The sequence below is a fragment of the Geotrypetes seraphini genome, chromosome 11 (assembly GCF_902459505.1).
Source record: "Geotrypetes seraphini chromosome 11, aGeoSer1.1, whole genome shotgun sequence".
Lineage (NCBI taxonomy): Eukaryota > Metazoa > Chordata > Amphibia > Gymnophiona > Dermophiidae > Geotrypetes > Geotrypetes seraphini.
The window spans coordinates 36,360,509-36,378,041 of NC_047094.1; the positions used below are offsets into that span (position 1 = coordinate 36,360,509).

Sequence of the window (17,533 nt, forward strand, 5' to 3'; positions counted from 1 at the left end):
TCCCAATGCAATTTTATTATGTGTAGAAATAAACTACTAAGGGAAAGCTACACTTGAGCTTTCACACTGACCAAGCAGGAATTACTGGCATAAGAATCCACCAAACAGATCATGGAAGAAGCTAATTTATCATCATCTTAAATGGTAGACCTAAGCCCAGTCTAACAAATATTATTCTCTAATACTGAAAAATCAATACTACAATCTGAAAGGTTGTCAAGGAAAGTTATATGGCATTGATAGTCTTTATTGTATATGATTATTCAGCTTGCTCATCTTCTACATTTTGTATGTATCTTTTGGACTCATTCTATTAACAAAATATCTAAATGTGTGTAATGATATTGTTGACTTCTTCATGGACTGCTCAGAAACAGAATAACTGAAAAAACTCATACACTTCCTTACCTGTAAAAGGCCAGCAAACTTCACCACACCCCAGCCTAGTCTCTTGTTATCTGGCTCCACCAGACTCATCTGGTAAACATCTACAGCTAGAAATCTCTGGACCTGGCCTCCATCTTTTGTAACCACAGTGCAAGCAATAAGATCACTGTTGTCTGAAAGGAAAAATATACCAATAGTTATGGAATGATAACAATGACTGGCATTTATGCATTTTTCTAGACACTGCAATTATCTGAAGGAAAGACACTTTCAAAATCAAGTTTCCTAAGTCTATCAACGACTAATACAATATTCAACAAAAAGTCTCTTGTTCGAGGAGGTTCCTGGACGCATAGGAACTGTTCCCAAACAAAGAAAGACACGCTGAACAACACAGAAGATTATCTATCAATCACAATGTACAATCTACAAGGCTGAATATTTCAGGGCTTTAGAATATTGATACAGAGGAAAAATGGTGTTACACTTCTAAAGTGAAACATCACATACGGCAATTTGTCCTTGATTGATTAAGATTCATGTCAAACGTACTTCCCCATATTATATGCTGGCTATAACAGCAATTAATAGACTGCAGTGCCGCCCTCTAACAGAAGAAAGCTTTGTCAGGAATCGATTGATATAATGTACAAGCCTATAATTAAAGTGGCTCTTAATTCATTTAAAACTATTCATAATCTCTCCCCAATAAAATATGCAACGTATTAAGTGAAAGATTATTTGCATCTTGCACTGAGCACTCTTGTCTGTTCCTTAGATAAATTCAAGCGCTCCTTAAAAAGCTTTCTATATAAGGACGCATTTGAAACAAAGACAATATAACTTAATCAACATAACAGACCTTAATCAATCCTACGAGTAGGTCGCCAAATTATCATTTTATTTCTTTTCTTCTACTTTCCCTTTTTTTGTTGTTTTTCTTTTCTTTTTTTCTTATGTGTTCCCACCATATGTGTTCTTCCCTAAATGTTTCTTTTCTTTCTTTAAAGATTGTAGTTCATCCCTCTCGCCTTTTGTACCAGTTTGTATTGGAACGTATATAATTTGTATGTTTTGTTTTGTCCTCCCCTTTTTAAAAAACTGTTATACTCATTGAAATACAGTGGAACCTTGGTTTACGAGCATAATTTGTTCCAGAAGCATGCTCGTAAACCAAATTGCTCGTATATCAAAGCAATTTTCCCCATAGGAAGTAAGGGAAACTGCTTTGATTGGTTCCACCTCCTCTCCTCCCCCCCCCGAGGCTACCGGCGCTGCTCCATTCTCCCCCCCCTTGAGGAATCAGACGCTGTTCCAAACCCCTCCCCGCGATCTGGCTTCCCCCCCCTGCGAACCGGCATCCTTCCCCCACTCGCATTGCCCCCCCTCCACCGCGATCCTACTTCCACCCCCCCCCCCCGAGCAGTCAATGACACTTCCTTTACCCGACTTGGCACCAGTGCCGGTGCCCGAAGATCCTCCCTCTTCTGGCGCGGCCTGGGCTGGGCGGTGCGTCAGAGATCCTCCTTCTTCTGGGCTGGTCTGGGCTGGACTGGCTTTGAGCATTTGCGCATGCTCAAAGCCTTCTGGTCTCGCTCTCAATCTCGGAGAGAGCGAGACCAGAAGGCTTTGAGCATGCGCAAATGCTCAAAGACAGTCCAGCCCAGCCCAGACCAGAAGAAGGAGGATCTCCGATGCACCGCCCAGCCCAGGCCGTGCCAGAAGAGGGAGGATCTTCGGGCACCAGCACTGGTGCCAAGTCGGGTAAAGGAAGTGTCATTGACTGCTCGGGGGGGAAGTAGGATCGCGGTGGAGGGGGGGCAATGCGAGCGGGGGGGGGGGGGGGTGCCGGATCGCTGGGGGGGGGATGCCGGATCGCGGGGGCGCTCGTACAGCGAGGCAAGCTCGGTTTACGAGGCACCAAGTTTGCGAATGTTTTGCTCGTCTTGAAACTTTTGTTTTCGGTTGCTTTTTAAATGCTTAAAGGAAAAATCTGAGGACAGATTACAGTTGAGGAGCAACTCCTTGGATCATACAATTCATCAACTGTGATTAACACAGGAAATTTAGTGCAATGTTGTGACTGACATTCATGTAAAATATATTTAAAAATAACAACCTACTTAATATTTCAACTTTTTCACAAATATACAGTATGTGCTATAGACCTGAAATGTACACCAGTTAAGATATGGCAATAATTTAATGTTGGCCTCTAGACATTTGTGCAACATATGGCAGAAACTAAGATGATGCTTAAACTGCCTACTGACATGCAATATATTAGATTACATTTTTAGCTAAACAGGACAGGAAAAAAACTATTTTTTTAAAGCTTAAAACATTGGTCCATGCAATTCAATCATCTTACTAAAGGGTACTTCCCTCAACTGCCCTTAAAAGGTATATTATACCTCTGCCATAAATTGAGGGAATTATACTAAATTTCTAGGATCAGAATATTTTGCCATACACATCTTTGTGCAGCATGTTTCAAAATATTTTACTATATTATATAAATGGATGGGCTAAAATTGCACAATTCTGGCAAGAATCTGCAAGAGAAGAGTCCAAAGACTCTATCCCAGCAAGTTTCCAGGCAAAATTTGCAGTTTTGAAAAAGCAGCTTTAGAAAATAAAAACGCTAAAAATCCAAGATGGCCACTGTCAAAAAATTCATGCTCAAATTGTGATATTTTTCACATTTCCCAAATGTTAAAAATGGCGATTTTAGGATTTTTCAGGAGGGGGAACATTCAGAAACACTCAAAACCCCACTTTTCAAAACTTCCCCGATGTCTCTCACAGGCTGTGAAGCCTGTTTGTACTCACTGTGACCTGAGAGGATAAGTTAGAAGTGCTGCAAGCCTACATTCAGCTCTCTAATAGTAGATGGATGAGAATAATCACTGCCACAATGCTGGGAATGTTCCTACAAAGCTGATCTTCGGGTTGCCAGTCAGACTCCAATGTCTGATAATACCCCCACCCTTGCTGGCTATTGAATGTGAACTGGAAAGGGCAGAGGCGTGACAACACAGCTGGCACCCTACGAGACACTGCTGAGCCTCCTAAGGGCACCTAACAACCTGCACTTGACCCCTGATTAACAGAAGGTGAGACCACTTCAAGGATGGCCCTGAGCTCTGAAGAAAACTATGCAGGCTGGCCAACAGTTACCCAAAAAGGGATTGGCCTGTCAGCTACAGACCGAAGTCTGTGAATTCTCAAGCAGGCAGAGCTTTAAAATTGCGCTAAGTACTAATTTACCCAAAAAGGGGATGAAATTAAATCAAATTAAAACAATAAAATAGGAGAGCAGTACACACACAACTGCATCCATGCGTGCAGAAGGAAAAAAACTGTAGAGGGCGCTAAACTGATCAGTGAAGTACTATAGAAGCAGAGTAAAAATCCGGAGTGGATTCCTTCTGCAGCCATGCGACTAAAGGAAAATAACCCTACTGTCTAGAATGTCTCACCTATTGCACTGGAATAAAACTTGGCTTAAAATATACATCCAGATTCTCCACCCTCCGAAGAACGGAATTGTTTAAATCTCACTCTAACTTCCCATAGGCTCCCTAGGTCTACCTGAAGGAATTGCTAGTGGTTTAGGGGTTGCAGGACAGGAGTGATACCCAGTCACTCCTGGCACTGTCCAATACTAGGTTCAAAATAGTGCCCATGGTCTTTAGTGGTAGTCATGTGGTACTACCACTAGAGGTTCAGGCTACTAGAGGGGGACTATGGGGACTAGAGGAGTTGGAGATATTTTCCAGGAGTAGTGGGTCATTGAGGGGCGCAAAGGGAACCCTCAGAATGTGCATCTTTTTCACACCAGGCCCTTTAAAAAAAAAAAAAGGCTATCCAGGAGCCCCAAGCCATGCATTAGCAACCCAATACTCCTGGGGAACAGAATAAGGTAGCTTGCTACAGCTTAATAACTTCACCCTTTAGTCTGCTTCATTAGAAGGCTATGGTTCTTTTATAATGCAAAATGTGCAAGACATTCACCGCTGAGGACCTGTGGTTTGGGGGAAAATATTGGAAGCACCATTAACTAGTCAAGGTCAAAATCCAATACCTCCTTAGGCAGGAAGATAAGATGTGTGCACAGATCCACACTATTGTATAGGCAAATCGGTTTCTATGGCCTGGAGCTTACCCATTCTGTATAGTTACTACCGTGTTTCCCTGAAAATAAGATCTACTCCAAAAATAAGCCCTAGCAGGATTTTTGGGGTAGGTCTTAATATAAGCCCTAGCCCAAAAATAAGCCCTAGTCCCGGGATTCGCAGGCAGCTCCCCTTCCCTCCCTTGCATCCCTTGTGTAGGAGAACCCTTGAGTGGGCACCGCAATCCCCCCCAAGTACCCGCCACGCAGCTGAACCCCCCATCCTTCCCTCTTTCCCATCTGAATCCCGCCGACGACAAGCGAGCCCTAGTACATACCTCCCTAAGCAGCGTCAGGCCAGCAGCACTCTAAACAGGCTGCTTCAGTCTTGTCCGCCCATGAATTCACTGTGCCGCGTTACTGATGATGTCATCAATAATGTGGCAGAGTGAATTCACAGGCGGACAAGGCCAAAGCAGCCTGTTTAGAGTGCTGCTTGCCTGACGCTGCTTAGGGAGGTATGTAGGGCTTACTCACGGTCGGTGGGGTTCAGATGGGACGGAGGGAAGGATGGGGGTTCAGCTGTAGGGGTGGGTGCTCAGAGGGGGTGCTCGCTCAAGAGTCCTGCTGCACGAGGGATAGGAGGGAGGGAAGGATAGAAGCTGGGTAAGAGACCTGCTGCACAAGGGATGGGAGGGAGGAAAGGGAAACTGGGCAAGGGTCCTGCTGCACGAGAGAGGGGAGGGAGGGGAGTAAAGATGCTGCACATGTGGGGGAGAAAAAGGAAAGAAGAAGAATTGGGGTGGAGAGGAAGGGAGAGATGATCATATACATACCCTGAAAATAAGACCTAGTGCGTTTTTTGTGGCCTAAAATTAATATAAGACACGGTCTTAATTTTGGGGAAACACGGTATCAAAAATCAGATCTTCAGTGGTGGCAGGTATTTCAAGTCACAGGAGTCAAGTAGCTCAAAAAGAGCTTTCATCGAAGTGGAGGGGGCACTACTGTGTGGAGATCCAAGACACAGTGGGAAGCTTGATGAGAGGCTCCAACAGAAGCAAGCGTCACATAAATCAAATTTTATTTTGTAGGTATCTTTGTAAAACTGCTGAGTGAAAGCTTGAATGAATGATATCTTACATTTTTTTCATATAAAGAGCAAAAATGCTAGAGATCGATGTGTCTACTTTTCTACATACTGATAATAAGCACCAACTGTACTACATCCATTTATTTATTCACACACACACACATGCACAAGTATCTCTCAACTGTACATATGCTACATATACAGGCAGTCCCTGGGTTAAGAACGTCAGACTTACATTGGACTTGTACTTACGAACCGGTGTCCTGCTTCTCCCTTCCTGTCCCAATGTGCCCCTCTTGCTCTCTTCTGTGTCCCAATGCACCCCTCGTCTTCCTTCCCTCCCTCTGTCCAAAATTCATCCCTCCCTCTCTCCTATGTTTGTTTACCTCTTCTAGCCAGCTACCTCCTCCCAGTCACACTTCTCTTCAAAGTCACGAGCAGCGGCTCCTGCATGCTGCCTGCAGCTAACTCAGAAGCCTTCCCTCCGACGTACTTTCAGCATTTGACTTAATGATGGTGTCCTGCTGTGACAGGGTGAAATAACTGTCACTGGCCAGCAGAGGGAGCCTGAGCAGTGGAGCTCATTGAGCCTGAGAGCTGATTTGCATAAGAGCTGCAAGTGCTGCTGGGGAGCTGTCCACTCACCTTGAGTGGATTGTGTAGTTGAAAACAACAGCTCCCAGCACAGAGAGCTCAGAAAGCAAGGGACTCCTTTGGGAGGAGGAATGTTGGCTTTGGCCTAACTCTCAATAAGCAAAGTACTGGCTGGTGCTGATAGGGTGCCCAGTGCAGTGGCGATGCTGTTCATGCTGACTGGAGGCACAGTGCAGCAGAGAGAGAGGCTCTGCCCTGTATCACCTACCTGGTAGAGCTTGGAGGGTCTGGAGAGCCCTCAATCTTGACAACCAGTAGAGGGCCCAGAGAGAGAGAGAGAGAGAAAGAGAGAGAGAGCATCTGAGGGACCTGGAGAGTCCTCAGAAAGAGGAGAACTGAGAGGCCAGTAACCAGAGAGACTGGTAGTACCCCAGAGCAAGAGCCTACCTGGTAGAGCTTGGAGAGACTAGAGAGCCCTCAAGCTTGACGACCAGGGGAGGGCCAGTGAAAGGGCATCTGAGTGACCTAGAGAGCGCTCAGAGTGCCTGAAGGACCAGGGAGAGTCCTTAGTGGAGTACCTGAAGGACTGGGGGGGGGAGTCCTCAGGGAGTGACCGGTGACTATAGGGTCTGTGGAGAGACTAGTGTACCAGGTAAATTTAGACTGACAGTGGTAGTGGAGAGACTGGTGTGAGAGGCTGGTGGTGACCAGTCGAGGAATCAGAGGGACCAGCTGGAGCCAAGAGGCCGGCAACCAGAGGTACTGGAGGTGTCCAGGGCTGGTAGGAACCCGAGGCCATCAAACAGAGTGATCAGTAGGGCCCATAGTGAGTGACTGGTGGTGACCAGAGGGACTAGCTACCAGAATGTCCGGAGATGACTGGAGTAACTTCAGTGAGTGACCAGTGGCAACCAGAGGGACCAGCAAAAGCAGGAACGATCTTTGGTGGCCCGAGAGACCAGGAAGGACATATGAGAAAGAACTGAGGTGTAAGAACATTGCCTGGAAGACCAGAAGCACATGGGAGTGGGGAGGTGAAGGGGAATGACCACTCAGCCAGATCACACCTGCATTTGGCAGCTCCAGTCGCTTGTTATTTACACAAACGTCAGTACCAATTCTCAGCATATTTGCAGGCTCCTGGAGAAAGTACTGATATAGTATTGAAACAGCTGCAGTGTTGAGTTTTTGCTTATATTGCACTGAGTTCTTATTTGTAATAAAGATCCCAGTTGACAACATTTCACTCCCCCCCCCTACTTTTTTGATCTCTGATTTATCTTGACGTAGGGACTTTGTGCAACTTTTTTGTGGTATTACTTCTCTTCCCTTCCACCGTGGTACAGAAACTCCTACTCTGATTTTGGGAAGTAAATTCCTGCAAGATTAGCACAGGGGTTTCTTACATGCGTGCATAACTTCACTGTGCATCAAAAAAGACTTACTATTTTGGTAGTGGTGGTGGCAAAAAATATCCCAGCTGTTATGAGAAAATTTCTAGTTGCCATAATGACCTGGTACACAAAATTACCTTGTTATAAGCAAAAAGACAAAATTTCTCTTTCTCTTAATTAGAAAAGTATCAAACTTTAGACAGGAAAAAGTTGAAAACTGTGATATTATTTGTGATTTTAACTTCTATCCCTAAGTTCACTTTAAAAATTGGTTGCTGTCCTAGTTCTTCTGTTTCCTGGACAACCATAATCCTCTGTAAACCAGTTCCTTAAGAATATTAGAATTTTCTTTAAAAATTTTAAAGTTCTTACAACCAAAATTCTCACTTTTTTTTTTATATACAGATAAGAGAAAAGTGAACTCTTGTGTCAGAGGGGTTCTATTTTTGTATTTTTTTAATGCTAATTATGAATGCTAATGAAAGATGCATAAATAGACATTCACCAGGAATGAAACCTTGACAAATGGCTCTACTGTTAAGTTTCAAACCTGTACAAATTCAAATCCTTTTTGTGTCAATTACCAATACAGGTACTCGTCGACTTACGACCTATGCAACTTACGACGGTTCGATTTTATGACGCTTTTTCCCCATCTCCCATCCCAGCCCATACTAACTATTTTTTAACTCTTACCGCTGGACCACCAGGGAAAAGGTACGTGGGGAGGGGTAAAAAATACTGTAGTTAGTATAGGCCGACTTACGTCCAGATCGACTTGCAACCTGTCAGTCGGAACCAATTGCGGTCGCAAGTCGACGAGGACCTATATATCCAATCTGTGTGTATATAGCTTACTCTTAAAAGTTTGTCTGGTGCCCATTTCCCAAATATTTTCCCCAACTGTACCCCACACGTTTGTGAAGCCTATCCAGAAATACCTTGTATTTTCTAAAAATGCAGGGTCACAGGTTTATAGACAGGACCTGCACAGTATTGCTTGCATCTCATGCAAATAATGCTTGAACCATTACTAGCAAGTTTTGGGTGGGACTGAAGACTATCATTAATAGAACCAGATGAAGAAGTATATTTTGTGATACTGTAACCTACTTTAGGCATTATTTATATGGGGAAGTGAATATAATAGGTAAACCACGTTGATTATAACCCTAGAAAAGTGGTATATCATATCCCATCCCACATGTCATCCTCAAATAGAAATTAAAATAATATTTGTAATGTATGGGGAAAACTTTTCATTCTGCAATTCATATTTTATATCCTACGAGCAATGACAGGTTTTTAACCATAGCAAAAGATTCTAGAAATGAAATGTACAAGGACACATAAGTAGATAAGAAACAGATAAACTGTAAAAACTGCTCTCTGCTGCGAGGAAAAGCACACATCAGATATAAGTCAGAGGAAATGTTCTCATCTAACAGCATTTGCTGAGACTGCGGCTAGTTTCGTATTTACAGTCATAATTTTATGATGCTCAAACCTTAAATGAAAAAGGAAGAACTTAGTTGTTATATACTACACAACAATGACAGGGCCATCAACCTGGTAGCACAAAAAAGGAGGATTAAGAGGTGTAGGGGGAAGAGTGCAAGGAGGGGTATAACAGGGAGGAAGGATGAGAAGAGCATGGCATCCTCCAGAGTGGGTGGTGCCCCCTCTTGTATGACATATCAATGGCACTTCCATTTCCATGCAGGATCTAGAGAACTAGACAGCAATCGGAGGAGGGGGAGAGCAAAGCATCGCGGCTTTGAAACTTGATACTAGAGAATAACATAGGGACAAATTTTTCCCCGTCCCCACAGAGACTCATTTTCCCATCCCATCCCCGCAAGTTCTTTTCCTTTCACTGCCCCATTCCTGCAGGCTCAGTCCTCATCTGCACAAGCCTCAAACACTTTAAAATCATAAGTAGCAACATTCTAGAGCTCAGATTGTGATGTCATAATGCCTCATTCCACCAATGCCTAAGCTCCGTCCTCATCTGCACAAGCCTCAAACACTTTAAAATCATAAGTGTTCAAGGCTTACAGTAATGGGGCAGGGACAGCGACAGACGGGGATGGAATGGAGAAAAATCTGTCCCCATGTCATTCTCTACTTGATACTCCTGGACCGCTAGAATAATGCTACTTGCAAGGTTGTTCACAAGCAGCGTTGCTCATTTACTATGAGGTCAGCAACCTGTAGGACTGTATACCCCAGATTGCTGACCTGCTTGATAACTTCACCCTAACTTTTTTGGGCCTTGTAAATATTATTTCTGGTTTTAAATTTAAACTTTTATTGGATTTTATCAACAAGAATAATAAATCCACAATTACCACATGCAGGTCTATTTCCATTTTTCAAAAATATTCAAACATAAAATCGCCATTTAAAATAGCCAAGTAACTCTTCTCCCTGCTCTAACTCCAAAGCAGAATGATTTATATATCCAAATATATAATCTTTCTACTCATCCCAAAACTTCTCTGAAGAGGGCCGCGGGGAAGGTGCAAGTGGAACAGAGAGAGCTGCAGGTACAGGTGCAGGTGGAGGAAGATGGTCAGCGTGTTTGAGCAAGATCCTGGGGAGCCTTCACAGTGGCTGTCTCCCCTCCCAGCAGCTCTCCTACTTGCCAGGGCAGTGATTCACTGGCAACTTCCTGCAGGCAAGTACTGAGAGCTGCTGGAAGGGGAGGAAGCCACTGTAGGAGGCTGGGAAGCTGCTGGATAAAGGGAGAGCTGCTACCGGACTTGGAGGGAGGTAGAAGGAGAGATGCTGCTGGGAGGGGAGGAGGGAAAGGGATAGGAAGAGAATTAATGTTGGATAGGGGGAGGAGGGAAGGGAGGAGGGAAGGGAGAAGGAAAAAAGGAAGGAGGGAAGGGAGAAAGAAAAAATGAAGGAAACAGCTGGCAGGGAGATTACAGGAGGGGAAGGGGGTCAGGGTGGAATGGAGAGATCAGATGAGGGAAAGGGGAGAGAGAGGAATGAGAAAGTAGAGAGAGATTGATGCTGGAAAGGGGATGAGCATAGAAATGAAAGTGGGATAAAGATGCTAGATCTGGTGTAGGAGAGATAAAAATGAAGAAAGCAGTGAAGCTGGAATGAATGATGTAAAAAGGAGAGAGGAGGCACAGGCTGGCTGGACAAGGGAGAGGGGCATAGAAAGAAGTCAGATACATATGGAAGGGGGAGAGGGCAGACAGAGATGGAATGGGCAGATGCTGGTTTGAAGAGACAGGGCAGACGCTGGAAGGAAAAGAGTGAAAAGAAGATGAAAGCAAAAACCAGAGACAACAAAAGGTAGAAAAAAATAATTTTATTTCTATTTTGTCATTAGAATATATCAGATTTAAAATATATATCCTGCTAGAGACATAACTGGGGACTGCAGTATTTCTGTAATACTGTAACTTGGCTTGTTCGTTTTTCTTGATTGTAGAGGGGATATATGAAGTGGAGGGGAGATAGGGGTTTTGTTGGTCTGTGCTCTGTATATTTGTATTTCAGAATATTGTTTCTTTTTATACTTTAATAAAATACGTTCAATATAAAATCATAACTGCGGCTTGTGCAGATGGGATTAGATGGTTTGCGGGGACCGAGCTCGCGGAGATGGGGCGGAAACGGGGTTTTTAAATTTTAGTCCTAGTAGTTTGCCGGTCCACAAAATAATTTTTTTTATTTCTGCCGGTCCACGGGTGTAAAAAGGTTGAAAAACACTGATCTAGAGAACATCTCCTCCTAAGTACACCCTCAGTACTGCTGGTTGGCAAACAGTTGCCACTAAAGCAGAGGCCACTTTTCTTCTTGCCATCTCCAGGGTCTACCCACATCTGGGCAGCACTGCTGGATGGGGGATCTGAAACTGCATACCCTGACAACACAGACATTGTGACCTCAGTCACAGGGTTTTCCTAGGAATAAAATCAACGCCACTATTTTTTTTTTTTTAATAATTCTTTATTTTCATTTTATAGTATTGACATAATATTAGTCAAAACAAAGAAAGTAATACAACTCCAGTTCAAACTTTAAAATGAGACCATAATCAGTAAAGAAAATATACATTAGAAATACAAAAACAAAGCAAAAATTTCCTTCTCATACATCAAAAACATTAGACCCAAATATAAATTTTACTGGTTTGTATCATTAGACCTCAATCAAGAGGGGAGTAAGCTTTACAATGGCTGAAATCTTTATCAAATAATACAAAGAAAATAAAAGATGGTAGCGAGGGAGAACAAGAACCTTATTAATGAGCTGACTTGAAACAGAAATTCTCTGAAGAATGTTAAATTTGCTCTTTAGCAGAAATAAATTTTGTCAGCTGCTGAGGTTCAAAGAAAATAAATCTATTCCCTTGATAGGTCATTACACATTTACAGGGGAATCTGAGTACAAACGTCACACCTAACTGCAGAACCCTTGGTCTCAAAATGAGAAATTGTTTTCTTCTCTTTTGGGTCATTCGTGACACGTCTGGATACATTCTTAGTATTTTAGTCATGAATGGTACATCTTTAAACTTAAAAAACATTTTAAGCATCCATTCCCTGTCAGCATCAATAGCAAATTGTACAAGTAGCGTAGCAGTTGCCGGTATCTCTTCACCTGACCTCTCAAGAAAATTTGTCAAATCCAAACTATCAGCATCCAAATTCTGCTGGTTTGGTTTTTGAACAGATACTCTGGTAGGTAAATAATATATTTTAGTGAGAGGCGGATAGGAGGTTTCGGGAACTTTCAAAACTTCTTTCAAATACTTTTTAAATGTATCCTGCGCTGAGATAAGTGGTAATTTTGGAAAGTTAATAATCCGAAGATTACTTCTTCTAGTCATATTTTCCAACATTTCCACCTTAAAATTAAGATTTCCACTATCTCTTACCCAGACCAAAGCCTGGGACTCCACTGTTTTTATTCTAGTTTCATGTCCATCCACTTTATTTTCAACGCTGGATATCCTATTTTTCATTTCCAAATTTTCAGACACAACAGAGGTATAGCGTGTGGTAAATTGCTGCATTTGGGTTCCCAAAGAGATTTGCAAACTAGATATTGCTTCCCAAATTGTCTCCATGTTGAAAACCTTGGGTCTCTGCATTGGTATCAGTTCAACACCCAGATTCTCTGATGAAAAAGTACCTGGAACTTCAGCAGGTGATGAAGTCAGTGTCAGGAAATCCTGAGGCAATTTCTGTTCCAACTCCTCCGAATGCTCTGATAGTCGATTTGGCTTCACCACTCCTCCTGCTGGGCCGACTCCCGATCTCAGCAGGTCTGGAGAGTGAACACCCCGGGACATTTCCTCCACTGTCGACTGGTCAAACGCCCCCGAACGACTCGGAGGACTTTGCTCTTCCATCGACTGATCAAACGCCCCCGGGCGACTCGGAGGACTCCGCTCTTCCGGGGTTAGTGATGTTGCCTCAAGGGAGAGCTGTAACGCTTCAGCCAGCGTGTCTCTCCCAGCCGAGAAATCCTCCGGCTGTGTTAGCGTCCCTCGCTGAAGAAAAGCGTCCATCGGGCCCGAAGCTGCTGGCAAAGATTCATCGGGAAAAACCCGAAGTTTAGATTTTCTTTTCACCATTTCAAAGGTAAGAGCAGCCCGGGAACATCCGTGGCGTCTAACTCCAGCTACCCGCGGCCATCTTCCTTAAGCCACTCTCCCAACGCCACTATTTATAGTTCTAGAAAACAACAGCTTTACTTTGTTACATCTACTATTATTTCTATAAATAAACGGGCTGGAAAACAAAATGACAAGAGGATTTAAAGCCAGAAAAATGGAATTACTAAGAAAAGCTGAGTGACTGTGTAATTCCAGGGAATTCATCTGCTATTTACTGAGAAGGAAATATCAGTTCCTTTGAAGTTATAAAAAGTTAATACTCTAAACACACAAGCACGGTACTGATACAGTGAAGGTTACTGATTAGACACTAAATTTGCATAAAACTGGTAGATATAGAACAGCTTCAAATCTAATGAGTAGAGTCAGGACACCTAATTTAAATCTCATTTCATTATGATTACTGTATTAATTTTTAGGAAGAATACAGTGTGAAGTGCGAAAAAGAATACAGAAAGAGACTAGCACACAGATTTATAGGTAGAAGCCCAGCTCAGCTGTCAGCAGCCCTGTATATTTGTGATTCAATTGTACATTCAAAGGTGGGGCAAAACTTCCAAACATCAAACCTGGCTGCATTCACATGATTCAAGCGAAAACTTATTTATACAGTACTTGTTACACGACTGCTGAAAAGCCTATTCAAAGGTCAGGGGTTAACACCAACAAACAATTCACTTTCAATTCTGCTTCGGTGGACTTTGTTTCCTGGCACCACCTAAATTATATTTGATGATGTATTCCTCTGAAGAAAATTAATAAAAATGATTTGGACAAATGGGTTACTACACCAGGGCTCAATTTGTGAAGAAGAAGGAAGTGAATCTGAAGAGTCAGGAGAAAAAGACAGGGTATGTATAACAGAAGAAGAGGAGACAGATGAAGTACCGTATTTTCACTCATATACCGCGCACACGGGTATAGCGCGCGGGAAACTGTAATTTATGTAAATAAATTTTTATATACCGCGCACACCTGTATACCGCGCATGCCGCCCCGACTCTCCCGTCGCTGCCCGACTCTCCTTTCGCCCGCTCCGACTCTCCTCTGGCCAGCCCGACTCACCTTTAGCCCGTCCCGACTCTCCTCTGGCCAGCCCGACTGTCCTTTAGCCCGCCCCGACTCTCCTCTGGCCAGCCCGACTCTTCTTTAGCCCGCCCCGACTCTCCTCTGGCCAGCCCGACTCTCCTCTCCCCCTTGAAGTCCGGTCCCCCCTTGAAGTCCTGTCCCCCCACCCCGACGTCCGATTCACCCCTCGCAGGACCGCTCGCACCCCCACCCCGAAGGACCGCTCGCGCTCGAACACGAACCCGCACCCCCACCCCGAAGGACCACTCGCACCCCCACAGCCTCCCCACCCCCCCATCATGTAGAAGCTTCCTCTTCCGGCGGTCCTGCCCCTTCTCTTAGCCCTGCGTCTATGCTGCTTCCTCTTCCAGTGGTCCCGCCCTTTCTCTGACGTCAGAGAAGGCTGTGGGGGTGTGAGCGGTCCTGCGGGGGGGGGGGGTGAATCGGACGTCGGGGGGGGGAACTGTGTAAAAAAAAAAAAAAAGGGGATAATGCGCTCACAAGTATAACGCGCATGGTTATGCACGGTTTGTAAAAATCGTGTTTAACGCGCACGTTATATGCGTGAAAATACGGTAGTAGAGTGACTGTTCTGTGGTCTGCTCCTTTGAAAGAAGTGGCCAAACTGTATTCCAGGCTATTCCTTGTGGACATTTGGGGTGGCCCTCATCATTCTGGCTTACTGTTTGCTTATTAGTGATAGGAAGAAGTGCAAAAGTGGCATTGTAAGACTCAAAGGTGAAGGGGAGGGAAAAGGCTGAATTGCTTAACAAATACCGTATTTTTCGCTCCATAAGATGCACTTTTTCCCCTCCAAAAAGAAGGTGGAAATAAGGGTGCACCTTATGGAGCGAATACCACCAACCAACCCCCACTCTGTACTTTTTTTTAGTCCGTTGGGTCCAGCACTGTTGGTCGTTCAGCGATCCGCTCTCTCTGCCTGCTCTCCAGCCCCAGTGCTGCCGTGGGCTGCTAGCGGGACGCTGCCAGATGCAAAGATGCTCTGCTCTACAGCAGAGTACAGCTGTCACGAGCCACTATCGCCGCCGGATGTAATTTAAAAATGCCCGCTCTTCTCAGCCTCGCCCCGACACGTTTTCTGAAGACGTCTCACCCTGGCACGTGTTCTGAAGATGCCACCGGCTGCAACATGGACCTGACATGCACTTCTACTGGACCTGCAGACTGTTCATTCTTCCTTTTTCTGCCACGTGGCTCTGCCTGCTCTAGTCTCCGGGACCGAAGGCCGCAGCCGAAGTGAAGCAGGTACAGAGGCCACCTATTTAAAGCTTCCGCCGCTCATTCCCCCCCCCCCCCCCCCACCTATCCCTGACTAGCCCCTTTCTCTCCGGTCCTGCCCTGGTCCCCCGGAGCCTCCCCACTTTGTGCCAGCCCTTCGCTATTCACTTCAGGCTTCTTCTTCCTTGGATTCTTCCTTCTCATTTTATTTTTCCTTATTTCTCATTCAATCTGCCTGCCCATACACTGGAGTTGATTTTAAAAGTATTTGCAGAACTCCAGTTCTTCTGCATTGTATGCAGAATATCCCATCTTGCACTCACATTAAGGAAATAAAAGGACCAGGTTAACTACAACACCAGCTCTCAAGCATTTTCATTTGGGGCGCACTTTCTAAGAAGACCTGAGTAGAGAGGCACCTATGAGTCAGATCTTTCCTATAGCTATAGAGGGTACATTTTGTGGTCCTGGTAGATTTATAAGGGTCTGTTCATTTACAGTAAATACTACAAGCTTTTTGGTTGGTGTCAATCATATTTCTAAGAGCTGATGGCTTGAATCGGGCTTAAATTAGGAGCACTCAAATGCAGGAAGTGGCTCTCTATCCTTTATGGCCTGTAATTTTTTTCCTTGGTTTTTCCTCCTCTTTAGGTAGGTGCGTCTTATGGTCAGGTGCGTCCTATAGAGTGAAAATTATGGTATTTCTCTTCTGTGTTCACGGCTGAAGCTCTGGTAGCGGAACCGCAGAAGAAAAACATGAATAGGGATAGAGAAGTGGTAGACCTGATCGATTTTCAAAGGATTGTGTTCACGAGGGGCTAGCGAAAATAAAGGTAGACAAAGCAAGGGGGCTGGATGGTGTATATTCATGGGTGCTGAAGGAACTTAGGGAAGTTCTGGTGGCTCCGCTGACTGACCTTTTCAATGAGTCTCTAGAGTCGGGAGTGGTACTGAAGGACTGATGAAGGGCAGATGTGGTCCCTCGAAGACGTAGGGAATTACAGGCTGGTAAGTCTGACTTCTGTGATAAGCAAATTAATGGAAACGCTTTTAAAACAGAGAATGGTGAAGTTTCTGGAATCCTGTGAATCACAGGACTGGAGGCAACATGGATTCACTACAAGTAGGTCTTGTCAGACAAATCTGATCAATTTCTTTGACTGGGTGACCAGAGAATTGAATAAAGGGTGTGCGCTAGATGTACTATTACTACTATTAATTATTTCTATAGTGCTATCAGACGTACGCTGCACTGCACAGAGTCACAATGAAGAAGAAAACAGTCCCTGCTCGAAAGAGCTTACAATCTAAACAGCCAAGACAGACAGATGTAGTGTATTTAGATTTGACAATGCTCAACACAGACATCTAATAAATAAACTAAGTGCCCTTGGGATGGTTCCCAAAGTGACAGGCTGGGTCAAGAACTGGTTGAGTGGAAGGTGACAGAGGGTACTGATCAATGGAGATCACTCTGAGGAAAAGGTTGTTACCAGTGGTGTGCCTCAAGGTTCTGTTCTTGGGCCTGTTCATTTTAACATTTTTATAAATGATATTGCTGAAGGGTTGTTGGATAAGATTTGCCTCTTTGTGGATGATACCAAAATCTGCAATAGAATAGACACGCCGGATGGTGTGAATAAAATGAAGAAAGACCTGGTGAAGCTTGAAGAATGGTCTGAAATTTGGCAGCTAAAATTTAATGCAAAGAAATGCAAGGTATGCATTTGGGCTGCAAAAACCCGAGGGAACGGTAAAGTTTAGGGAGTGAAGAACTTATGTGCACAACAGAAAAGCGGGACTTGGATGTGATTGTATATGATGATCTAAAAGTGGCCAAACAGGTTGATAAGGTGACAGCGAAAGCTAGAAGAATGCTAGGGAGAGGTATGGCCAGTAGAAAAAAAGGAGGTATTGATGCTCCTATATAAGACTTTGGTGAGACCTCATTTAGAATATTGTGTACAATTCTGGAGGCCACACCTTCAAAA

General features: G+C 44.1%; 1 protein-coding gene across 12 annotated transcripts in view; it reads right to left on the reverse strand.

Annotated features, from left to right (window-relative positions):
• Positions 1-17,533, reverse strand: part of CLEC16A (C-type lectin domain containing 16A) — a 377,291-nt gene that overhangs the window by 89,034 nt on the left and 270,724 nt on the right. For all 12 annotated transcript variants that reach the window (XM_033914729.1, XM_033914726.1, XM_033914722.1 and 9 more), the window contains one exon: positions 409-560. In XM_033914729.1, coding sequence (XP_033770620.1) covers positions 409-560 — 152 coding nt within the window. The remainder of the gene's footprint in view (positions 1-408; positions 561-17,533) is intronic.